The sequence below is a fragment of the Hoplias malabaricus genome, chromosome 10 (assembly GCF_029633855.1).
Source record: "Hoplias malabaricus isolate fHopMal1 chromosome 10, fHopMal1.hap1, whole genome shotgun sequence".
NCBI lineage: Eukaryota > Metazoa > Chordata > Actinopteri > Characiformes > Erythrinidae > Hoplias > Hoplias malabaricus.
The window spans coordinates 6468184-6494522 of NC_089809.1; the positions used below are offsets into that span (position 1 = coordinate 6468184).

The 26339-nt window shown below is 41.6% G+C and overlaps 1 protein-coding gene across 1 annotated transcript; it reads right to left on the reverse strand.

Moving 5' to 3' along the window:
• Positions 1–3966: 3966 nt before the first annotated feature.
• pianp (PILR alpha associated neural protein) lies at positions 3967–25939 on the reverse strand. The gene is made up of 6 exons (XM_066683688.1): positions 25851–25939; positions 24698–24830; positions 23608–23960; positions 17477–17555; positions 9219–9338; positions 3967–7143 (listed from the first exon to the last, which is right to left on the reverse strand). Exons 2-6 carry the CDS (start codon positions 24706–24708, stop codon positions 7122–7124), a joined length of 585 nt encoding a protein of 194 aa, XP_066539785.1. The 5' UTR covers positions 24709–24830; positions 25851–25939; the 3' UTR covers positions 3967–7121.
• Between the last annotated feature and the right edge of the window lie 400 nt (positions 25940–26339).

The following is a 26339-nucleotide window of genomic DNA, read 5'->3' on the forward strand; positions in this document are numbered from 1 at the left end:
TGGAACACAACACATTTCCATTTCGCAACAGATATTTCCCTCAGTGTAAAAGTTAGCTTAGCAGTTAGCTTCCGTTTCTCTGAGGGGAAAATCTACCGCCATTGTAATCCTTACACGTAGAGTACGGATACCAACACAGGACAAACGTAATCTCATTGTGAACCTCTCAAAACCACTGAATGTGGTAGCAACTGTCTCGTTTGACTGTCACAAGCAGGGGAGGTGGCCGAAGTTAGGGGGTGCTAATAATTTTAGAAGTATTGGCACCTACTTAAACAAAAGCGCTTTTATCTAAAAACATATTTTCTTTCAAAGTCAAGGAAGTCTTGTACATTGATCTACACATATTTGACTCCTGAAAAAAGTTGATTTGAGTGAGTAAAGTACTTCTATTTATTTACAGTTAGCTAAGATTTCCAATATTGTAATTAAAGTGGCCAGAAGTTGGGGTAATTACGCTAATTGTCGAGGGTTAGCTAGACCGTCTGCGAGCTTGGCGCTTGCTCCTCCACCATCCAGAAGTCCTTCGTAAACCACTAAACTACTAAAATTTTGTCAAATTTCTTTCTCTAAAAAACTAGTCCCTGCAATAATGAGTTTTACAGATCAACAGCTGAATTCATAAATAATAATTATGACGTGTTCTAGAATGTGTTTGTTACGTGTTTAGCATTTGTTTTCAGTTAAGAGTTTTTCTGTTCTTTCTGAAGCAGAGGGGAGACGTGTTAATTATTGTCCGTGGTGATGGACTACATGCCACAGATGCTGCTGATAGAGCTGAGCTTTCGAAGATGCCGGAGTGTTCCTGTAAGTGATGGTAAATGTTAAGCCACAGAGGGAGCCTCTATGTTTTAGAGGTCATGGCATTAATTATCTGGCTTACACAGCCACAGAGTAAACCCTCGTGAGATGTAGGGGACACGAGCACTGAACGTTTCAGCTATCACGTCCCTCCAGATGTTGTGCCCATGGTCTTTTTTGTACCGTAAAAAAAATGTCGACGATCTGCCTAAACCCATTATATTAATTTTCTCTCTCCCTCTCTTTTGCTTTCTGGCTCTTTCCCTCCATTTCCTCTGCGTGACGTTAATGGTGGCAATTAACTCCAGGCACTCGCTCAGAAACAGAGATGATCCATTTTTACGTTAACCCTGTGTCGTCGTCCTCTCTCGGTCGACGTCTGCCTGTCGACTAAGGCTGGGCGATTTTCTTTTTTTTTATCATGTCACATTAGTATCGAGATTAATTACACCTCAGTATGGTTTTCTGAGGATAGTTCAGGTGTGCTCAGTATTTCTAGCACACTTTCTTGCTCTAGCACGCTCTTCTATGTGCTCGAACATTGCTGTGAGAATTTGACTGAATTCAGCCACATTTAAAATGAATCAGGATTCAGTAAGAATCTGGCACTTAACAAGCGAGACCATGACTTATTTTTCTGTTCTGTCACCTTGAGATGACAAAAAATATTTTGTAAGGTTGTTTTTATCTCAAGATAAATGTCATTTTCCTGCAATAACGTTTTTATGAAGTCATGAGCTGCAGCTTTCAGTGATCTCCAGAACATATTTCTTACCTTGTGTCAAGCCTTCTGTAGTTCCTTTGCTTATTATTAATTTTACAGAGGAAGGTTGTTCCCTTTGTGCTTTATCTCATCCACACACACAGGTCAGCGTCTGAACCCTGGGATGCCAGGCTGGCGGTGATCATTTGCATAGTTGTACATATTCATAAGTCATTCTTTTTGATGCTCTTTTGCCATTTCTTGTAGATCCCTGCATAGGTTCCTCAACGTAGATATAATACATTAAAATACATTTTTCTACATAAGTATTTCAAATAGACTTATTTATTTAGATTTTATGGATTGCTTTTGTCGTAGATTAAGGAGTTAGAAAGAATGGGTGAATACTTTTGGAAGTATGTAGTGTGTATTTGACACACTACCCACATTCCATTCTGTAAGTTCAGTCCTTTTACATCCGCTTCTCAGATTCAATCAACTGCACTCTCTTTCTCTCTCTCTCTATAAATAGGAGTGTTAATTTCAGTCAGTGCGGCTGAACGTCAGTGTTTCACAGTCTCTTGGAACAGATGGGAGCTGTGAACTCACAGCTGCACACCTGCCTGTGTGTGTGTGTGTGTCAGAGAGAGAGAGAGAGAGAGAGAGACAGCAAGGTTGAAGTTAGGCTGACTTTACATATTGAAACTTCTGTGCAAAATTACTTGCTTGGAACTTATTAAAACTACATTTCACTTTTCTTTGCTTACTGCAAACTGGGCCACAGATGTGTTTAAAGCTTCCCCACAATAGATGCAAATGATTTGACCAGATCAGCCAATCAAATTACTGATTGCCTACCAACTGATGACATCACAGTCGTTCATCCATTCATAATCTGTACGTGTTTTATCCTGTTCAGGTTTGCAGTGGGTCTGATAATGGGGCCCACATCCTGGATGGGGACTGAGTACTTGACAACTCATGAGAGTTTATACATATCTTCTATTATTGATTATTATAAAAGCATAGTAAATATGGAGGGTTGACTGTACTGACGTTGGCATTAAACTCTTCAGATGTCTGATTCCTGTCACACCCAGTGTAAACAATTATGACTCTTGAAGAATTTCTAGAACAAAATATTTTACGCCAAATGACGGCAACTCTGTGACTTTATCTATATCTCAGCCTTTCAATTAGAGAAAAATTTTAGGGGGGACAAAATCTGTTGAATTCCCTTTTCAACCAGCTAGCCATCTGACGTTAACATGACAGCTGTTTGAACAGCTGCTTGTGCCAGCATCAGTCACTCTGTGTGTAACTGGGTTATTAATTCTCTCCTCTCTTGACACCCTCTAATTTTACAGAGAGCCGAGATTCCTTTGGGACCCAGAAGATGAAGATTATTGCACAAAGAAAAGCTGAGATGAGGCTTTCTATTAGTTTAGGAGGCAAAAATGCTGCAAGTATGAAAAGACGCCAATGGGAACAACAGGGATATGGACCCGAGTCCCAGCCTTGTGACCCAAATCACATGCGAGACTGACTCATGACTTGTCTTAGGCTCTAACACTTATGACTTGTAACAACTTGTGACTGGGACGGTTCTTAAAGACTCCTAACTCATTCTGAGTTCTATCCATATGACTCTTGACTTGATTCTGACCTACATACACTGATCTGCCATAACATTATGACCACATCCTTGTTTCTACACTCACTGTCCAGAGACTGTAGTCCCATCTGTTCCTCTACCTTGGACCACCACAGAGCAGGTATGATTTGGGTGGTGGGTCATTCTAGGTGCAGAATTGATATTGGCATCCTTACGAGTGGATCAGACACAGCAGTGCTGCTGGAGTTTTTAAACCTTTCAGTGTCAATGCTGTGCTGAGAATAGTTCATCAACCAAAAAACATACACTACCCAAATGACGACTGCTCTGTGAGGGTTCTGACCACAACAGTTGGACTACATTCTGTGGCTGTAGAACTACAAATGTCACATTCATTCATCCATTCATTAAACAGTGAGTGTAGAAACAAGGCGTTGATTGGCTGATCTGTGTATGTCTTAGGTTTTGAATTGAGCTTAAATCACAGTCCGTCCCAGACCTTAGATCTAATGATTCACGACCCGAATTGGACTTCAGATCTTGGCTCCAACATGTGAACATCTCTGTTAAATAACAGACTGGAAACAACAGTATCATGGATAAAAAAAGCTAGCAGTTAATCTCAGTAAACACTGGAGGAACCAGCAGCGTGTGACTTAAAAAGTGCGGACGGTAGTTATTAACCGCAAGAAAGTTTCTTCTTGTAAAGCCACTCTGAAGATGAGTGACTTTCCATACAGAGATAGTTAATGACGACATCAAAATGCTTCCGGGAGTCCACAAGTGACTGCGGCGTCTCGATCGATACCCAGAATCCATATTCACCACTTCTAAAACACTAGGGATGTATTCCTTTATTGATCTTTTCTTTCTTTATACAGTGAACCACAGACAGTATTTAAGGCAGTGCTACTTCAATGATAGAAAACTACAGCACACATCTCACATGATCACAGCTTGTACGTGGAGTTCCATAAAGTCAGGTATTTAACTCGAGTACCCTTATTTAACTGACACTTCGAACTCCCAGATGAGTAAAAAACACAGGACAGTTTTAATGGATTTCAAACCGCAAGGCAAATACCAGAACGTGTCTTCAATATGGAACATAACCGCTTGATCGATTTTTAACTCTGCTTGTTTCACTTAAAAAAAAAAAACTCTCAGACTTTGGGCCTGGGACCATGCTCTCCTCCCCCACCCCCCACACACTGTAATTTTGGCAATCAGGGTCTTAACACTGACTATTTAGGCATTGATATTGATTTTACCAAGCGGAAATCACTGTTATTTCAAATGAATTATCATACGGACTTATGAAGGATCAGACGGAGCTTATTAAAATGTAATCAGAATGAAACTGACTCTTCAACACAGTTCTATTTAAACAATGATCTACTGATACGATTGTCAGCCGTGAATTGACCAATATATCATGATTGTCAACCCAGTTAAATTGCTTAAGCTGCAGTATGCACCCTTTTAGGGATTTGTGGGATTTGGAGACCTCTCTGGTGGAAATGTGTAATTGCATGTGACATCCATCCATCCATTATCTGTAACCGCTTATCCAATTCAGGGTCACGGTGGGTCCAGAGCCTACCTGGAATCATTGGGCGCAAGGTGTGAATACACCCTGGAGGGGGCGCCAGTCCTTCACAGGGCAACACACACTCACACATTCACTCACACCTACGGACACTTTTGAGTCACCAATCAACCTACCAACGTGTGTTTTTCGACAGTGGGAGGAAACCCACACAGACACAGGGAGAACACACCACAGTCCTCACAGACAGTTACCCGGAGGAAACCCACGCAGACACAGGGAGAACACACCACACTCCTCACAGACAGTCACCCGGAGGAAACCCACACAGACACAGGGAGAACACACCACACTCCTCACAGACAGTCACCCGGAGGAAACCCACGCAGACACAGGGAGAACACACCACACTCCTCGCAGACAGTCACCCGGAGGAAACCCACGCCGACACAGGGAGAACACGCCACACTCCTCGCAGACAGTCACCTGGAGGAAACCCACGCAGACACAGGGAGAACACACCACACTCCTCACACACAGTCACCCGGAGGAAATCCACGCAGACACAGGGAGAACACACCACACTCCTTACAGACAGTCACCCGGAGGAAACCCACGCAGACACAGGGAGAACACATCAAATCCCAAACACCTCCAAATCCCACCCTATAACTCTTGCTGGTTTTACAGACCAACTTACAACAACAACACAAATGCACATTATTCCTACTGATTCCCCCCCACCGCCCCCCGCCAATTTCATGACATAGCACAGGTTTGACTATTGTAGTTAGAGCCCTATTGTAGCTAGAAGGAGGACTATGCTCCAGGTATTCTCAAATGTTTTAATGGAATTGTGTACATTTTGCAGAGTGTGTCATCCAAAGTGACCAACAATTTTTATCATGTTACACATGTAGGTGAGGACTGCATTTGGATTCTTGCCAAAGGTCACAGTATAACTGATATAGTTTGATATTCAGCCAAAGTGGGGAACTGGACCTTAGTCTTCCATGTGGACGGGGGGCTGTATTATTCTTTATACTATAAAAATTCAACCACAAAATTTGAAATGAGGCTCAGTCGAGCAGAAGTACAAGAACAGTCCCACATCTTGACATGAATTCAAACTGCCAACAAAGTACTTGGCTGAATGCATGGCTGAATATTCCATCATTCTCAGTTTTCATCTCACCAGATAGTATCTGGACAGTGGAGATAAGACCTCATATTGTAGTCATCCGCACGTTAAAGCCGAGCTAATCACGACTACGTGTGTCACACCTGTTTGTAGCTTCCATGTGCATCCACTGTTAGAAAAATACTGGAAAAGAATACAGCATTAGACTTATTTTTTTAAAGTAATTACTGAAAGTGTTTCCTTGCAACACGTTTATGGGCTTTCTGTGGCGGTAAACATCAGCACATTCGCCGTTGCCAAAGGTGACACAGCTATATAAAACCGAACAGTCTAGATACAGAACCATCAGAGGAAAACCCCCCCCAAAAAATGTATAATAATAAACAAGCTACATTTAACTCGGCATAAGATGCAGTCATTCATGGAGCCTTAATGGATGCTACACAATAGTGTTGACAAACAGAGCACATGAGCAATCACTAACATTGCACACTAATAGCTCAGGGACTGCAAACCCATAGTGATGAGTATGGTACAAGTCTTCATGAATGGCTGCAACAAGTACATGAATGTAATGTGGTAGCGGAAGATCTAAGGAGTGATATAAAATGGCGGAAGTCCATAAAACTAGGTCATGATTCAACTGCACTTACTGTAAAATTTATAATATTAATATAATATCAATAAAGATTGGTCATAAAAGACGATTCACAAGCTGTTTCCAACCTAAACGTTCCCCCTCAAAGATCTGCCATGTTCCGCTCTGATGTAAATACTCTCTAGAGTCAAGTTTGTGTGGAATTGTGCCAAAATAATCAAATGGATCAAACTCTTTGGTGAAATCTGTGATTTCATAAAGCACTGAAAAAAAGAACTGAATCGAAACCAGAGATTTCATCATACAATGAATTGTTTGTTAAGTGAACTGAATCATTGTGCTGAAAAGTGAGATTCCCTAAGCCAAAGAATCATTTGCTGAAGTGAACTGAATTGAATCATGGTCCATAGAGCGCTGAATTGTTTGCTAAATTGAATCGAACTGTGGCTGAGGTTCAAAACGTCTGAATCGTTAACTAAAGCGAATCAGGTCAGAGATGTACACCCCTTGGTGCCTGAAGTTCTGGGTTTTAAAAGACACACTCCCACCATCTCGGCTTCCATCCATCAGTCTGTCCATCCGTCTGGAACACACCTACACCCCCCTTATGTACAGCCACACGCTCCCCTGTTCACCTCCGTCTGTCTGTGATTGTGTGTGAGGGTGGGTGGCCTTCGGTTCCCTCCGCTCCCAGAGGAAATGGCCATCAGCTCCTCAGAGGTTGACCACTGGAATCCTGCATAAAGAGAATGACAGAGGAAAAGAGGGCAAAGAAAGAGCAGAGAGACGGAGGAAAGCTGAGTTTATCCTGCGTGAGATTAACTTTCAAATCCCCCCCCGAGCTGGACAAAGAGGGGAGATTTCACACACTGTCTCCTCTCTCTCTCTCTCTCTCACTCTCTCTCTCTCTATCTCTCTATCCCTTCATCTCAGTCTTTGTGAATCTCACTTTCTTTCTCTTGTTTATCTCTCTGACTCGGTCCTCTTTCCTCTCCTCTCCTTCCTTTCCTTTATTTCTCTTTCCCTTTATCTTCTCTCTGGTTGTGTCTCCTGTCTGCCACTCTCTCTGTCCCCTTTTCTCTCCTCCTGTCACTTGTCTGGATTTGCTTCACTCTTCCTCCATCTGTTTGTGTACACATCTGTTTTTTTTCCTTTATTTTTAACTCGCTCTCCCTCTCTCTAAATGTTCACTGCTCTCTCCCTTCTATCTCCCTCTCACTGGTTATCGGTTTCTTTTTTTTTTCTCTCCCTAGCGTCTCTCTCTCTCTCTCTCTCTCTCTCTGTTCGGTGTAGTGTAGTCCAGGCTTTATTTGTGTGACTGTGTCGAATATCACAGTGCTGCTGAGTAGAGAGAGATTGTTCTGGTGGCTCATCACCTTCCCTGATAGAAAGAGCAGAGGTAGAGCTAACAACAGCAGGAACCACAATTACTCTCACTTGTCTCAGTTCTATATATTTTTTTTTACATTTTCTTTTGCTCTGTTTCAAATGCCTCTCCCTTTGATATTCCTCTCTTGTCTGTGTTTGTTTTTCTCTCCTCTCGTGTTCCGGTCTGTCTCACTTCTGCTCCCTTTTCATTGCTCTCTATTTTCTATCGATCTATATCTATACATTTATATCATATCTCTGTTGTGTTTCCTTTTATCTCTAGTTTTTATCTCTATTGCTCTTATCTCTGACTCTCTTCTTTCTATTCTGTGCCTCATTCTGTTTCCTGTCTTTTATTCTGGCCAATACATCTCTCTCTCTTGTTCTCTCTCTCTCTTGTTCTCTCTCTCTCTCTCTCTCTCTCTCTCTCTCGTTCTCTCTCTCTTGTTCTCTCTCTCTCTCTCTCGTTCCCTCTCTCTTGTTCTCTCTCTCGTTCTCTCTCTCGCTCTGTCTCTTGCTCTCTCTCTCGTTCTCTCTCTCTCGCTCTCTCTTTCTCTGTCTCTCTCTCTCGTTCTCTCTCTCTCGCTCTCTCTTTCTCTGTCTCTCTCTCTCGTTCTCTCTCTCTCTCTCCTCTCTCTCTCTCTCATTCTCTCTGTCTGTCTCTTGCTCTCTCTCTTTAGTTCTCTCTCTCTCTCTCTTCTTTGGAATGGCAAAAAAATACTCCTTAAGAAGATATCCTTCCTCTGTCTCTCTCTTATCTCTCACTTCTCTTTTTTCCTCCCTCTTTCCTTTTCACACTATTTTTTCTCTTGCTCTCACTCCATCTCTCTCTCCCTGTCCCTCGTCAGTCCCTTCCTTCCCTTAATTTTGTTCTTGTTTTCCCCTCTTTCTAATCTTTCTTATTCCTCTTCTGTCCTTTTTTCATCCCTCATGTTGTTTCTCTCCTCTCATTTTTATACCTCATCTCTCTCTCTCTCTCTCTCTCTCTCTCTCTCTCTCTCTCTCGCTCATATTTTTTTACTCCTTATTTTGCTCATCACTTTTACCTTCCCTGGCACACTATTATTTTTTTCCCTTCCTCTCTATCCCTCCCTCAGTCTTCCTCTTTCACAGTCTCTCTGTACTGCTCAGTATGGACAGTCAAGTCTGCTGCCACTGACGACACAAATATGCGCATATTCATGTGCACACGCTTCAAATAAATGAATGCAAAGCAATTTGTGGCATAAGTGATGCGTGTTTTTTCACTGTTTTCTCTCTCTCTTTCTCTCTCTCTCTCTCTCTCTTTCTCTTATACACACACACACACACACACACACATATGGTTATGTCCTCTTTATTACACTCACACTTCAGTTGAAATACCCCTACTACGCTCACACACACACATCGCACAGTAAATCAGCACTGGCATCGCTCTTCACACACACATACAGAGTGTACCTCTCTCTGTCGGGGAAGGAGGGAGTGCTGTGAAGTGTCTGCCTGCTGTCCTCCTGGACCAAAGAGCGAGGGTTGGTGAGAGAGAGAGGAGGTGGACGCTGAGAGAGAGAGCGATCATAGCTGAGAATGAGAGAGAGAGAGAGAGGATGAAAGAGAAAAAAAAGCCAGTGAGAGAACATGGATGAACATCATTGATCTACAGAGAAAGAGAGAGACTCCAGAACATTCACTTCAATGAATAAGCACCCTTTACTAAAACAGACATGTCCAAACATATTTAATAACCCCACATGGTTAGTGAAATCAGCTACGGGAAGTTTCACACATGAACACACTCTTTATATAAGCTCCACAGAAAAGCATGTAATATAGTGCTCCAGAGCAGCTGCACATGAGTCAAAAGGCACTGTTATGTAGAGCATTAGCCAGAGGAGTAAAAAGCCCCTGGAGTGATGCAGCTGCTTCTAATCCATTAGTGTGATTTGTAGTTGTATTTGTTTTCCAGAACTAATCCTCCAACATCTGTACATCTGACCTCACTAATGTTGAGAAGGTTAAATCCCATCAAATCCCACAGCAATGTTCCAATATTTAATAAAAAGCCTTCTGAGAGTAGAAGCAATTACTGCAGGGGACTGTAATACCTTTGCTATTGCCACAAATGATTTCGAAGCTACCGTTGCTGAGTTAGACTGTTTGCTAACGTAACAAAAAACCTTTTTCAACCTACTCAAAGTAAACAAGAGTTTGGAGTTGGAACATAATGATTAACTTCCTGTTTTAAATGTTGCTAATCGCTACAACACCTTCACCCTGGTCAAATGTGGCGACCTCTTTCCACAAACTAAATCTGTAAGTATATCCCTTCATAAAATCCCATAGTTTCATCACCGAAAACAGCTAATGCTAACTGGCTTCAGCTAACTCTACTGACTGGCTTGTGTGTGAGTAGATAATGTACTACACACTAATGATACACAGTCTGTAATAATCTTAATAGTATTAGTTTGGCAGGCTAGGATACAAAACAATAACATACTACATTGTTTCTTGCTAACAGAACGTCACATGCTAACATGCTAGCTAACATACCAAGCTGGGGCTGCAACAATTTCTGATTTTTTTGTGTTCAAAGGCTAAATCCTCCCTCGACACTGTGTAGTACAAGATGTAGGTCATAAAACAACAATTTCTGCACTGAAATAGTTCACTGTATGTTAGATAATAAAAGCGCACTGTCTGTGTGTAGTAATATTAGTTTTATAATCTGTAAAATGCACTATGTAAGAAGTTTCCAGACGTGAGAAGCTCCTACCTTTCCGTTTCCCATTGGATTGTGGGATAGTGTCCATCATTACCATACTCAAAAATCAAAGTGTGCACTGTGAATTTCGTAGTATACTCAACTTTGACATTTGTAACTGCATTCTACATACTCAAAAATAGTTAAAATTGGTATTAAGTGAGCAGTTGAGCCAGTCCAAAGCATCCACCAGTTTCTGGGGAAATACATTTGGGAGATTTTTGCCACAAGTTGATATAGCAGCAATTTACAAGTTCACTTGTTTCATAATGAAAACTAGCCTAGATCAGGGTTTCCTTATATGGGCATGACACTGTTTATCAGGTAGTACCTAAAACCTACTGTATCAGCATCTAAAAAAAACGTCCAGTTTTACGTTTCACTGCAGGTTAATGCACTCTGTCTTCAGACAAAAATACTCTCATTAGCTAAAGACACAGAGAGGGAATGTAAGAAGCAGACGTTGGGGCTAATTGCAGAGTTTACATTTGTCAAATTACCGCCTGCAGTCATTACACAAGATGGACTCGGAGCCACAGGTACACATACACCCACAAACACACACGCTCTTAGAGCCGAGCTCATACAATATTCATGCTACACGCACACTGGCACTCCGAGTGAGAAGCTAGATCAGGTTCTGCTTGGAGTGAGAAGCAATAAACAGCGGAGGGTTGTTAGTAGAGCAGAAGGCTGGCGCAGAGAGAATGCATAATGTAGAGTGTGTGTGTGTGTGTATTCGTTTAATCAGCTCGTCAGCACAGGCACAACAAATCACTAGCGACTCAGTTTAATGCCACAATAAGGGACGCTGCTTGATCTCGGTAAGTACTAGACATCCCTCATGAACGTTCTTCTAACAAAACTGACCGAAGCTACTTAGACAAATAACCTGTCAGGTGAAAGAATCAACCTGTTTAATCTTCAGCCAAAAACTATGACAAATTTACAGAATTTCTCCCCACCACATAAACCCTAAACCCCAAAGTAGCAGATCAGATTCACTGAAAGAATACAACATCTCTAGTTTTGCAGCTACACAGAAAATGCATCTAACAATTAGCAGGATCTAAATGCACACCAAATCCAATAAAACAGGACAAAATATAGCTCTAACTTCGTAATGAAACACTCCCTGGGGGGCTCCTCTGTGTGGCAGCAGTCTAAATGTTGGCCCTGTTAGTAGGAGATCGTTGGTTCAGTCTGAGATGATGACTTAAGCTGGGGTCACACTGGGCTTCTGTCCACAAATCGTCATGTACATTATTCCATTCATTTTGCATACACAACTACTAGGCAGAAGAATTTAGTCTGCGAAGTTTCGCATCAAGTTAAAATTTCAACTTTGACACAACTTTGACATGCAAATTCATGTCCCTGACCAATAGCTCTGCGTACCATACTGTCACTGCTCTGTCTGAGCCAACATGGAGGAAATGTTGCAGTTTCAAAACTAAGATATTGTACAACTCTGGGCAAAATGTAACACGGTAATTGTAAAAGAATAACTAACAACATTTTTCTCGGAGAATTCCCATATTTTGCTGCTGCTGCTGCAATACCAGCGCTCAGATATGAAACTGCTGAACTAGGGTGACCAGACGTCCACTTTTACCCGGACATGTCCCTTTTATTTAATGTCCAGGCGGAATTTTACAAACGTCCGGGATTTTTTTATTCTAGAGCTTACATCGAAGTTCAAGAAGCGTTTCGTTCACAAACTAGTCCCGCCCTCCCCTACTCCGATTGGTTCGCTTGAGTGAGAACGGGGCGTGGTAAAGTAGCCTAAAATCTTCTGATTGGACGGTCTGACTGTAGAGCTACCGTTATTGGTCGATAACCTTCTCTGTAAACATTTAATTGTTCAGTCTGCACGTCAGTAGTCCTTGTTTACGTCAGGCAAAGCTCATGTACCCACCCTCATCTCGAGCAGCTATGCCGAAACGTAAATGTAAGTTCTCGGACGAATTAAAAAAGAAATTCCCATGTGTAGCAGATAAAGATGTAAAGGACCTAAAAGAACACACAGGTTCAGCTAAGAATACAACGGCAGCGAGGGGCGAGGCGTGTTCTCTTTTTCACCATCTCAGATCTGGTCACCCTAGCTGAACCAAAATGGAGGACAGAATACAACACTAAATCCTGGCTCTGCTCGCAGCCACACCCATTTTGCGAGGTGAAGCGAGACGCTAGGAGCACAAGAAAGCACAATTAGCCCCCATTTCTTGGTGAGTGAGATCTCTGCTCATGGTGCTAGCTAGCATGGGGTACTATCAGCTGATGTAAGTGACAGATTTAGCGGTTGCCTTAGTGACAGCTCAAAAAGAAGTAGTGCACTGGCCTCATGTCTTAGAGGACTGTATGGGTTCATTGGTGGCACTGTGTGCGATCAGTGGAAATGTGCAGATGGGTTGGATTTGGAGACAAGAAAAGAATTGGGGATGAAACACAGCAAAAAAAAATGGATCTAAAAAATATAAAAAGAAACATGCATTGAGTCCTGTCTTCTTTAGTTACAGTAAATCCATGATGTTCTAGGAGAAGCAGAGAAGCCTCCTGTGACATAACACAAATGATCACGATACCTATAAATATCACTATATTACTCATCCAATTCATCCATGGGTATTAATAGGAAGATTGTCCTGCTTTGCTTCTGTAGCAGCTTCTACTCTTTTATGCTGGACTTATACTAGATATTGGAACATTGCTATGGGGAAATAATGGTATCCTGTCACACAAACTTTACTTATGTGATATCAGCTACTGATATTGAGTGATTAGCCCTACCACTATATCTCCTCACAAGACCCTTCATTGCTCCACTGCTCCACAGCCCAAACTTGGGGAGCTTTATAACCCTCAGCCTGGCAATTGAAATTGGACCCAGTGCCCTTAGGTTCATGTCGGAGTGATCCACAACATCCCAATCAATTTGAAGTGCCTTGTTCAAGCATTTGCTTGTATAATGTATGCACCAGAACATAGGAGATTCAGAACTCAACATACTCATCAAGATCAGGAGGAAAAACCTTCAATTTACAACCTGTAAATAGTCCATTGAAATGATGGCATGTTTCATACAGCTATATGCTTGTTTACGAGCCGTGGAATCTGGGAAAAGACTAGACTCTATTCAGAGAGCTACACATAGGCATGAGTTACTCTAGGGATATGTCCCCATCACTTTTTGAAAGTGCAGTCAGTTATCTTTCACATAATAGCTTATGGCAGAAAGCAGTCCAAACACTTTCTAAAAACATTGTGATGGAATAGTGTCTTTAGTCATTCCTCATCATTAAACTGACGTGTGATGCTCTGGCAGCTTTGCAATGCCCTCACGATAAATCAAGAACAGTTCTGTTGTTGTGTGTGAAGACAACTGAGATAGTGTCTAATCACATTGTTTACTTCTCTGTTATACAGAGGTGACTCCAATGGGTGAGTGCTCAGTGATAACATGGAAAAACGATTCAGGAGAGTGAAGAATAATTCCTTATTTTAGCATAAAGTATTAAAGGGGACATATTATGGGGTGAAAAATCATATGTTCAGTGCATTAGCACATTCATTTGGGGATCTGGAGCCTATCAACCCACACACTGTATAATAATAAGACCACACTGTCAGGTTTTTGTGGGTTGCCCTGAAATATCATTGTTAAATATTGTATGATAGAGTATAAAAGAATGGTAAAATAGGTTAGTTTAGATTTCAGGTTGATTTTAGTATATTTCTGTAGGTTTTGTAATTGCCTGTTTGACTAAAAATGTTTGTTTCATTTAATATAGTTAATTTCGATACATTCTTATTACAAAAAGTAGGACAGTGCCAGCTTTATGTTTGTGAAATACTGTCACTATGTGGAGCTGCTAGTGAGCAATGAGTGTTGAAAGCAGAGGTGTGAGAATTTGTGAAAACTATTCACCCTTCACTACAAAGAAGATGTGCCATGTTCCTTTCATGTTCGATAAAATGTAAACATTGTTTTAACTAATTAAAAAAATAATATATATGTTCATCATCGGTTGTGGGTGAATTTTCCCTCAAATTAGCAATTCTCTACAGTTTGACCTTTTTAGTGAATCGTACCCAACATTGCCAGCCTCATAAATGTGGAATTCTCTGAGATACAAAGCCAACCCAACTTTTTTTTTCGGACAGCAGCTGCAAGGCCATTTAGAACAACAGTTTAGAACATTGGAGCTGAATGCAAACTGCCCAGATCTGTTACATCGGTTTATAGATGCCTGTGCTGGCACCGGGGGCACTAATGTGGGGAGAATGCTACCCTCATTTGGAGAGTGAGGCTAATTACATTTATTTCTTTTTATGCTGATGATTATGGCTTACAGCCAATGAAAACCCAAAAGTCATTGTCTCGGAAAATTAGAATATTATATAAGACTAATTTAAAAAGCGATTTTTAAAGACATGTTGGCTTACTGAAAAATATGCACAGCATATACAGGGCTCCTTTTGCATGAATTACTGCATCAGTGAGGTGTAGCATGGAGGTGATCAGATCACTGCTGAGGTGTTATGGAAGCCCAGGTTGCTTTGATGGTGGCTTTCAGCTCATCTGCATTATTGGGTCTGGTGTCTCTCATCTTCTCATCTTCAAACACAGTGACACTGTGGTTATTAAACCATGTATTGGTGCTTTTGGCAGCGTGGACAGGTGCCCAATCCTGCTGGAAAATGAAATCCGCATCTCCATACAGCTTGTCAGCAGAGAGAAGCATGAAGTGCTCTAAAATTTCCTGGTAGACGGCTATGATGATTTGGGACTTGATATACACACGGTGGATGACAGAAGTAATGTGACAGTCATGGCCAATGACGTCTGTGTGTGGTGGCTCCTGAAGCACTGATTCCAACAGCAGTCCACTCCTTGTGAATATCCTCTAAATTTTTTAATGGCCTTTTCTTGATAAACCTTTCAAGGCTGCGGTTATCCCTGTTGTTTGTCCTCCTTTTTCTACCACACTTTCTCCTTCCTTCCACTCAACTTTCCATTAAAATGCTTGGATACAGCAGGAGGGTGTCAATGACTGTCAAGTCAGTAGTCTTCCCCATGATGTTGTACCCTACTGGTTTTGTGTTGATAATTCAAATAATCTGAGATAATGACTTTTGGGTTTTCGTTGGCCGTAAGCCATAATATTCAACATCAAAAGAAATAAATGCTTGAAATAGATCACTCTGATTGTAATGCATCTATATAATATATGAGTTTCAATGTTGAACTGAATCACTGAAATAAATGTATAGATATAGATCGATAGATAATAGAGATCAAAATACAGCACCTGAAACTACAGATACTGGAAGCCTGTGCTAGCATTTCTGTGGGAGTGGGAGAAGGGGGTTGCATTGACAATCCAACACAATGGGCAGCACTTTGAACACATTTTATAAGTGGTCAGAAACTTGTAAATAACTCATGAAAGAATAAAGTTACATTCAAACCAAGCACACCATTGTTTTTCTTGTGAAATTCCCAATAAGTTCGATGTGTCACATGACCCTCTTCCCATTGAGAAAACAAACGTTGAATCCAAGATGGCCGACTTCAAAATGGCTGCCGTGGTCACAATCTTGAAAAGTTTCCCCCCTCCCATATACTAATGTGCCACAAACAGGAAGTTAATATCACCAACCATTCCCATTTTATTAAGGTGTATCCATATAAATGGCCCACCCTGTACTTTTTGGTGATTTTCTAACTTACTGAGATGTAATTGTATATGTTCCCACTCCAAGAAATTATGTTTCACAAATAAATAACACAGCCAAGGCTTCCACACAGAACAAGAATGCCCACAAACCCCATTCCCAGAAGAGTTGGGGTTATTGTGTAAAACACAGTAAACAATGATCTGTGTTTTGTTGTGTCCCTTGAACACTTTGGGGACAAAAACATTTCAGGATTTACAATGTTTTAAGTTGATAGTATTTTTTAAGTATGAAGAATTTTACAAATTGATGCATGTCAAAATATTGTGACGCTACAAAATAAGATTGAAGAGGTTTAAAAAAATTGCACATGTGAATATAATTTTAATAAATGTAGCATTCATCATGAAAACAACATAATGCAAGATTATGAAGAATTCACAGCGCCATTTGATTCATATAATACTTCTATAAGATCTGTCATTTTTTTTGAAAAATCTCAGTCTGTTTCGGGCACTCACTGTTCCTCACAGTCTACTCTTGCATCAAGAAATGCAACCTGACACTTGAAAATCTATAATTCAAAGAGAACACATTACATCAGTTCTATGGAGAAATTCTACCAAGTTCTTTGGGCCCAAGTTAATCTCAGTCAAAAAAGACAGAGGGAACCTGCGCAGTGGCCAGATGAGTCCATGTTCAAGCTTGTTTTTGCTAAAAAATATTTTGTGATTTCTGGGCCAAAGATTGATTCCAGACTGTGAAAAGCCAACATCTGTCAGGGTATGGGGCTTCATGAGTGCCCCCCACATGATTGACTTGCGTATGTGTGAAGGTACCACTGACGCAAACGTCTATATTGGGATTTTATAGAGAGATACAGTATGCTGTGTTCAAGACGAGGTCTTATCTTTTTGTTCTTTTGTCAGGTAAAAAAAAAAAGGATTTAATCCTAAAAAATCCCCTAAAAAATATTCTTATTTTAATCTTATTTTTTCTTTTTTTTGTATACTAAAAAAAAAGAATCAAACTTTTCTAGAAATGGAGTTTAACAGTGTCTGTCTCTCCCCAGAACCTCACAGAGCTGTGAAACTCCATCTGTAATGCTTCCTCTGAGAGATAACTGCAGGACAATCTGGCGTGCGAACCCTGGCATTATCAGACTGAGAGCATGTACACACACACACACACACACACACACACACACACTATAAAAGCAGTATGTAGTACGTGCGCCGGTGCAGTGAGGACAGATTAAGTGGCGAAGTCACCTCACCAGAGTTTGGCCGAGATGATGACCGCCGAGAGAATCAGCAAAGACGAGATAGTCACGGTCACATAGAACTGAGGATCCACTAGAGAGAGAGAAAGACAGAGAGAAAAATAGAGTGAGAAAAAGGCTTGGGAAATAAGTAAAGGTGACAGAAAAAATGAAGAAAATAGACACAAAAGCACAAAGGATAAGAAAGGCACTAGCTGAGGGGAATGGAAGATCTGAGTGAGCACACTGGGGGATAGAAATAAAGCTGAAACCTGAGGAAGAGATAAAAGTAGCTACAGTGCGACAAGGAGCAGAAATGATTGAACTCAGTCTCTTTTCTGATCTCGGCAAACATGCTAATAACAAGAAAAGGAGCCTAGTAGCCACTTAGCATGAATCCATTTCCGTTATGCTAATCAGTGGATGTTCCTCCATTTACTGTTAGCATTTTTATCTGAACAACGTTATAGTTCCAAAGATTTGTAAATACTCATTTTAACCAGCCGTGGAACTTTATTCTCTTTGGGAGTTGGAGTCGGCTGTTCCCCAAAATCTAATCATTCGAGTTCTCTTGACTGAATACCAACGGCCATGTTTCAACATATAGTCTAAAGCCTTAAGAACTGTAGCTGTTACTGCGTGTTATTTAGGAGGGAAATGACCTATTAATACCCTTAATTTCAGAAGAATGGCCAGGTGCCCCTAAATGTTTGGTCCAGTGCAACTACAACCTCTATCTGAGAAGAATGAAAAACCTTAATGAAAGATTTAGCAAAGGTCATAGCCACAAATAACTGGGGATCATCAAGAGAGGGAAAGAGAAAAGGGATACAGCTTGTGAAACAAATAAAAGGATGGGAAAGTGAAGACAGAAAACACAAAGTGCAATTTCATAGAGGAGATTAAAAGAAAGAATGCACGCAATTGGAAGAAACTCAAAACTGAGGATTCCAAGGTATAATGCAATAACAACAAAAACTTGGGATTTGTTAAATACCTTGAACCTTTATTTAACTAGATAGAAATAACAGAAAACCTTTCCAATGCCTTTTCTGATCAATCTGTGTTTGTAAATATAAAACAAAATTCAGGATTTGATGCCAGCAACAGTCTCTAAAAAAGTAAGGATGGGGAAAAATGAGAGTGAAGAGTTTAGAGAATATTCAGGTTCCACTGTTCATTCCACATGGTTAAAATTCTTTTGGGGAAGAATGGACATCAGCATCTCTGTGCCAGGGATGAAAAATAAACATCCAGATTGTTATAAGCTGTCATGGTTTGTGGCATGGGTGGCTTTTGTGTGTGTGAATGTACTACTGATGTAGAGGAGTATATTGGGATTTCAGATTAATGCCTTTTCCCAGCAAGTACATGGTTATTTCAGCAGGATAATTCAACGCATCATTCTGTACAACACTATGGTTTCATAGAAACAGACTGGGCTTGACTGGCCTGCTTATAGTCCAGATCTGTCTCCTATGGTGCCTCTGGAAGTGACAATTGCAAAAGTATCCTTAGTTCCCAAACAATATTAAAGTGTAATTAACTGAGGGGTAATGTACAACAGTGGTAAACACAAGTGAACCAATTACTGTTATTATTTCTTATTCTGTTCATTCATTCATTGTCTGTAACCGCTTAATCCAAATCCAAAGTACAACCCGGAATCACAGGTCGCAAGGGTTGACACACATGCCGCCTGGAGGGGGTGCCAGTCCTTCACAGGGCAACAAACACACTCACACCTATGGACACTTTTGATTCGCCAATCCACCTACCATCATGTGCTTTTGCAGCGTGGGAGGAAACCGGAGCACCTGGAGGACACCCACCCAGACAGAGGGAGAACACACCACACTCCTCACAGACAGTCACCCGGAGGAAACCCACGCAGACACAGGGAGAACACACCACACACCTCACAGACAGTCACCCGGAGGAAACCCACGCAGACACAGAGAGAACACACCACACACCTCACAGACAGTCACCCGGAGGAAACCCACGCAGACACAGAGAGAACACACCACACTCCTCACAGACAGTCACCCGGAGGAAACCCATGCAGACACAGAGAGAACACACCACACTCCTCACAGACAGTCACCCGGAGGAAACCCACATAGACACAGAAAGAACACACCACACTCCTCACAGACAGTCACCGGGAGGAAACCCACTGAGACACAGGGAGAACACACCACACTCCTCACAGACAGTCACCTGGAGGAAACCCTAGCAGACACAGGGAGAACACACCACACTCCTCACAGACAGTCACCTGGAGGAAACCCACGCGGACACAGAGAGAACACACCACACACCTCACAGACAGTCACCCGGAGGAAACCCATGCAGACACAGGGAGAACACACCACACTCCTCACAGACAGTCACCTGGAGGAAACCCATGCAGACACAGGGAGAACACACCACACTCCTCACAGACAGTCACCTGGAGGAAACCCATGCAGACACAGGGAGAACACACCACACACCTCACAGACAGTCACCCGGAGGAAACCCATGCAGACACAGGGAGAACACACCACCCTCCTCACAGACAGTCACCTGAAGGAAACCCACGCGGACACAGAGAGAACACACCACACTCCTCACAGACAGTCACCTGGAGGAAACCCACGCGGACACAGAGAGAACACACCACACACCTCACAGACAGTCACCCGGAGGAAACCCATGCAGACACAGGGAGAACACACCACACTCCTCACAGACAGTCACCTGGAGGAAACCCATGCAGACACAGGGAGAACACACCACACTCCTCACAGACAGTCACCTGGAGGAAACCCATGCAGACACAGGGAGAACACACCACACACCTCACAGACAGTCACCCGGAGGAAACCCATGCAGACACAGGGAGAACACACCACCCTGCTCACAGACAGTCACCTGGAGGAAACCCACGCGGACACAGAGAGAACACACCACACTCCTCACAGACAGTCACCCGGAGTGGGACTCGAACCCACAACCTCAAGATTGTGTTGCAGACACCAAAAACTGAAATAGTTTACATTTACAATGCAAAAAAAGGGCCTGTTCATACCAAGTCAAAAGTTTCAGACAAAATAAATAATTGTGACTTTGCTATAGTTGAACCTTCACAACAAGTCTAATGCGTGACGTGTCTAAACTCTCTGAAATGCGTGACGTGTCTAAACTCTCTGATGCACACTTTGGGTTCACTGCATTCTACAGCAAAGACAACATGGGAAGTTCAGCAGTTCATTCCAAAGGTATTTCCATAGCTCAGTGGGGAAATTTGAGGCTCTGCTTCAACCCGCCACAGTTTTGACGCTTGTCTTGATTGGTCAGGCAGATTTTAACAGTTCCTTACAACGTTGAAAATAGAACAGGCTCTAATTGCAAAACTGACGCAGTGTTGCAGTCCGTCAGTTACGGAGTCGGTGTGAAAGACACCATTAATATACACGTGTCTGTTTTCAAAACCTGACATGCATTTTTTTCCATCCATAAATATCTCAGTGTGAATAGATCTTTAGTTGTTTGGTGAAAACATTGGAAAAGTGTTCTATGTATTTTTTCAGTTAAATAAAGGATCAAGATAAGTATCAAATCACAGATTCTTGTTTTTATAGCATTTTCAAGAAACTAAATAGGCTTTGTAGCTACAGTCTAACATGCAGCTAAAATGGTGACCTGAATCCTCCTTCTTAAAGCAATAGCTTGACCAAACACGCTAATGAGGTTAATTATAAATGAACATTAGTAGCCAGTTAGCATAATTTCATTTCCATAAAGCCAATTAGTGGATATTGCCCTTCATGTATTGTCACATATTGTCACATTAGCATTTCTAACAGCAATCAAAATCAGAGAAGAGTGTAAGCTCTTGCTAAAGGAATGAGGAACGTTTAGCAAAGTTATGGTTAGAACTGGGGCTTTACTAAAGACAGAAAGATTGAGAGAGGGAGTAAATAACGCATTGGAAAAAAAATTGAATGAACAGGAAAATGAAAGAAAGAAAGCACAAAGCATAAGCTAAAAGAATGAAAGTAATGAATGAAACTCATGTTTGGAAAAAGCTGAGAAATGATGAAGATCTAAAAGTAGTTTGTCATAAATATTCCTTCAGTTGTTGTTAGCAACATTAGCCTTTCTGACTAGAATAACTACAGCCTTAATACAAGGGGAATGAACATTTTCTAACAGAATGAGCAAAGATTAGATTAGGATTGAGTCACGCAGTACTGGGGAGCACTACATAAAGGAAGAAAAGAGGGAATGAAAATGGATTGGGAAATAAATAAAAGGGACAGGAAAATGGAGGAAGAAAGCACAAAGTGCGGGCTAAGAAAATAGAAGTAATGAATAAGCCCAGCTGAGAATTGATGAAAAGATAAAAGTATCAACAGTGCCACAAGCAGCTGAAAAGATGGAACCGCTGGCTTAAAGGAGCAGCTTGACCAAAAATGTGGCTAAAAATGAATGCTAATAGACTTGGCCTCATTCTGTATTCAGAGTTTTGCCCATATTAAAAAGTCTGTTAAACATAAGCAGAATTTTTAAAAATCACTTGCTGTGGTTAAATATAATGCTTAAAGCCATTTTCGCTGTGCAGATAGTTTTCCTAATTTTTCCAAGCAAACACCCTAATGCACACATTAATTTTAAATAGTGCTATGCTACAAGCTAGCACCACTGTGCACTGAACTTACACAGGAAGATAATATCACACACAACCAGCAAGATTTCTTAAATATGGTGTAAATATATTTAATTTACCACAAACAGTGTACATGCTGATTAGCTGGTGTGTGTGTGTAACTGTGTGAAGTAGATGGCAGACGTACTGTATCGTAATTTCAGTGCACTGAAGTGTTAACTTGTTTATAGCATATACATAGTAGTATTTACATATTGGAAGCTAGAGGGCCTTATAATTCATAGGATCCAATGACACTTGGGGACAAAAATGTACACAGGATACTGGTGATTAAACATTTGCTTACCACAGCCTTCATTTTCAGTTCCCAATTTTTTTTATACATGTTTATCCTGTCTGAGAGACATGAGGCCAACCACTGTTTCTTTTTAAACTACTGTTAATGTAACACAACTGAACAGCCACACACACCAGAGGAAAATCCGCAGGTAGATGCCCATGCTAGCTAGCACTGTGAGTAGAAAGATGGGGAGAGATGGGGGAACCATCCCATTGACCAAACCAGAGAGAGAGGCCAGTTATTCTCTCTTGGATCCTCTGCCTCACAGGGCTGAGGGATCAGTGGATATCAAACAATTCTGGAGATAAGGCCAACACCTCAGGCTCATTTATGCTCAACATTAAATACAAATACCGAAAAAACCTTCCGTCCATAGCTTCTGTTAATTTTTTTTCGCATTACTGAATGTTCTCTGAAAGCTTGCAGATGCGGACGAAAGGGAGCAGTACCACTGGAAACGATAGGGGGCAGTGTAGCCAACAGTCCGTGCCTCACTGGTCAGAATCAGTTTATGGAATGCCACACCAGACGTCTAAAAGCAGCGGACATGATATTTGTCATCAATTTCTTTCGTTAAAAAAATTATCTGTCCACATCACAATTTATTTAATGCAACACTAGGTAAGATTTTGCATTTTTGCTCCTGGGCTCCCCCTACAGTTGCGGAGTGTAATTCATTTTTATAGAACCGTCCTGACCTTTAAGAACTTTAATGGCATCACAGGCCACCACTACTTCGACTGTCCCCATGTTTTCTTGTTCTCAGAAATATTTGACTCTGGGCGGCGCCCTCTAGTGGATGGATTGTTTATAATACACGCTAAGGTAAGTGACGCAAAGAGGCAATGATAATTTGATAAATTGTGTGAAAGATACATATACATTTTTGTACATAAAGGGAGCATAAATGAGCATTTACCACCTATTTTGACGACTTCGCCACTTTATATGTTCATGACAGCAACTACAGAATGACTTCAGATGTCTCTAGTAGCTAGTTAGCATTCGATTTCCACCGGATTCATCAGTGAATATTTCCGTTCTCTTCTTTAATTTGATGTAAATTGATCTTATATAGCAAGACTCATAAAGAGCAATATAGGTATTGTAGTCCCTCAGAAAGCTTAACTTATGGTCCAGGTGCCCCACCTTCAGGTTCTTTCTCTTCCGCCTCGTCCTCTGGCTCCTCCCCGGAGTCTCTTGCCTCGATGGAGAGTGGCTGCTGCTGCTGCTTCGTCTGATTGGTGGGCGAGTTCCACTGATGTGGCCACGCCTCAGGTGTGGCCACCTTTGTCCCCTCTGTTTCCTGACTGGACAGGAAGTGATGAGTCTCCTCATCCAGCGGCTGGGTGGGACCCCAGTCCACGGCCCAGAGCGGAGTGGGCGTGGCCTGGGCTGTGACAGAAAGCTGCACGTGACCCCCCTCCTCCTGGCAGGAGGCAGGGCAAGTAACCACGGCAACCAACAGGAGGCACCAGAGAGGAGTCAGTCCAGAGATGGAGCTAGGAAATGGGGCGATGATGGACGGAGGCAAAAAGGAAGTAGCAGGAGAAGAACAGAAGGAAGAAAAGAAATAAGAAGTGAGAAAGCATAAAGGATGAGGAGAAAATAGAAGGAACAAGAAGTTGGAAAGTGGGAAACGTAAAGAAGAAAAAATGAAAAAAGAAGGAAGGAACAAGTAGGGAAAAATAGAAAGAAAAGAGAGAAAAGGGATAAACAATGAAAGGCAAGAAATGAGGGGAGGACAAGAGAAAAGACGGAAAAAGAGACGAGACAAAAAAGACAGAAGGATTAATTCACCCAAATAGGGAAGAGAGAGAGAATAAAGAGAAGATGAAGGAAGGAAAGAATAAGGCATGAAAATAGGGAAGAAAATGCATAAAAATGAAGGAATATATAAGAGAAGGAGAAAGTGGCAGTAAAAAAGAAACAAGAAGAAAAAAAGGATGGAGGGGAAGAAATAAAGGATGAAGTTAGGTAACCAAGGGGAGGATGTAGGAAAAAAGAAAAGCAAAAAAAGAAGGGGAAGGGAGAAAGAACAGGAAAGAAGGGTTGATAATTGTAGACGTTAATAGCCATTCGTTTTCACTGGAGGAAAAGACAGTGAGCAGAAGTTCAAGGGCTATAATTCATGACAACCGTCTTCAGTTGGAGGTAAAAGACCACCATAATAAGGGGTTGAGAGTGTGTGTGTGTGTGTGTGTGTGTGTGTGTGTGTTCAACACCTCTCTTTTCTTACCATCGCTCCATCGCTTCGTTTTTTCACTTGCTCCCGGCTCCTCTGTTCATTTCATAAAAGGTTGGGGGGTGGGGGGTGCTCCTGACACTTTTACTGAAGAACCATAAACAGATGGCTGGAGTGGAGAAGTAAGCTGCCACACACACACACACACACACACACACACACACAAACACTTAACCTACATGTAAACATAATACTGTGTACATATGTGAGCTGTGCATAAGGTAGAGACCACTATTCATTCCTTTCATTTCCAGACAAAAATATATCAGCATTAAGTGTATCCGTCATTTTTTTAAGCGTCCTGGTTTTCCAGAAACCAACTTTCAGCATTCCAAAAAAAATCTGCCAGGATATTTAAAGTTCAGTCTGAGTAGCTGGTTGCACTTTCAGCTTCTCATGATCCAAGTTAATCCCCAACACGTCCAGTGTTGTTTACACTTGGGCTCAATCCACCGTTCACATCTTTGTTGTGTTTCTTCTTTTGTGTCCATTTCCTTTTCTCATTTATTTCCCCCTCGACAGCTCCACGTCCTTTCAGACCCGGTATTGAGTCACCCTCTAACAGTGGAACGACCCAAACACATGTGGACATCTTCAGATCTGATTCAGCTTGATGTTCTCTCTTCTCTTAAAGATGAAAACTTTAAGCACGGTTTATCTGACGACCCCAGGTCTTGCGCGGTTGTTAGGAGTCCCGTTTCCTTTGTATTTTATAATCATTTTTGAAACTCCAGCTTTGTAAACTCTGTTATTTTTCCTCCCATTTATTTGTCCCTTTGTCTCTTCCCTTCCTTTTCCTATGAGATTATCTTACATGTAAACACTGAAAGCTTTAAAAGAAAAAGAAAGAAAGAAAGAAAGAAAAAACACTGATGTTTTGGCTGGAAATTAAAAGAATTAAGGTGCGTACAATTCAGCAGCGGCAATCCAAACGGAACATATGCTCAGCCCCCTATTCCAACAGCCCCTAACAGTTGCATACACAAACACGAACACCTGTGGGCACATCCAGTGGGTATCAATCTAGTTCCTCACTCAGGCAATAACTCACCAGCTGTAGTCAGCACCCACAAACCTAATGCTATTAACATTATAGTATTAAGAGAGAAATAAAGAGACACATGCAGCTATCAGTCCACATGCCTACCTCTCTGCCGCTGATGGAGGGAGTGGGAGAGAGAGACAGAGAGAAAGATAGAAAGAGAGAGATAGAGAGACAGCCCCAGTGTGTCAGAGTGGGAAAAGCATTGGTTGCCGTAGCGACCGAGACATGGAGAAACTGAGCGAGGGGAGTGTGGATGTGAGAGAGAGTGAGAGTGTGAGTGAGTGAGCGAGAGAGAGAGAGAGAGAAGAGCATGGTGTACCCAGAATGGAGGGGGGTGTTCCTGTAGAAGAGAGATTTAAATGCTAATTATGCTTTTTAACTGCTTCAATTAAATAGAACAGAGGAAACGGATTTTGAAGACGGAAATAGCAAAAGAGAAATTACTTAGTCATTTTTTCCAGACCTGAAAAGGATGGGGGAAAGGGGGCGGGGGGTGGTAGGGTGGGGGGGGGATTAAAAAGTATTCAGAGAATGGATAGACATGGCAAATGAAATGGAATAGGGCTCGAGAAAATCAATATGCATTAATTT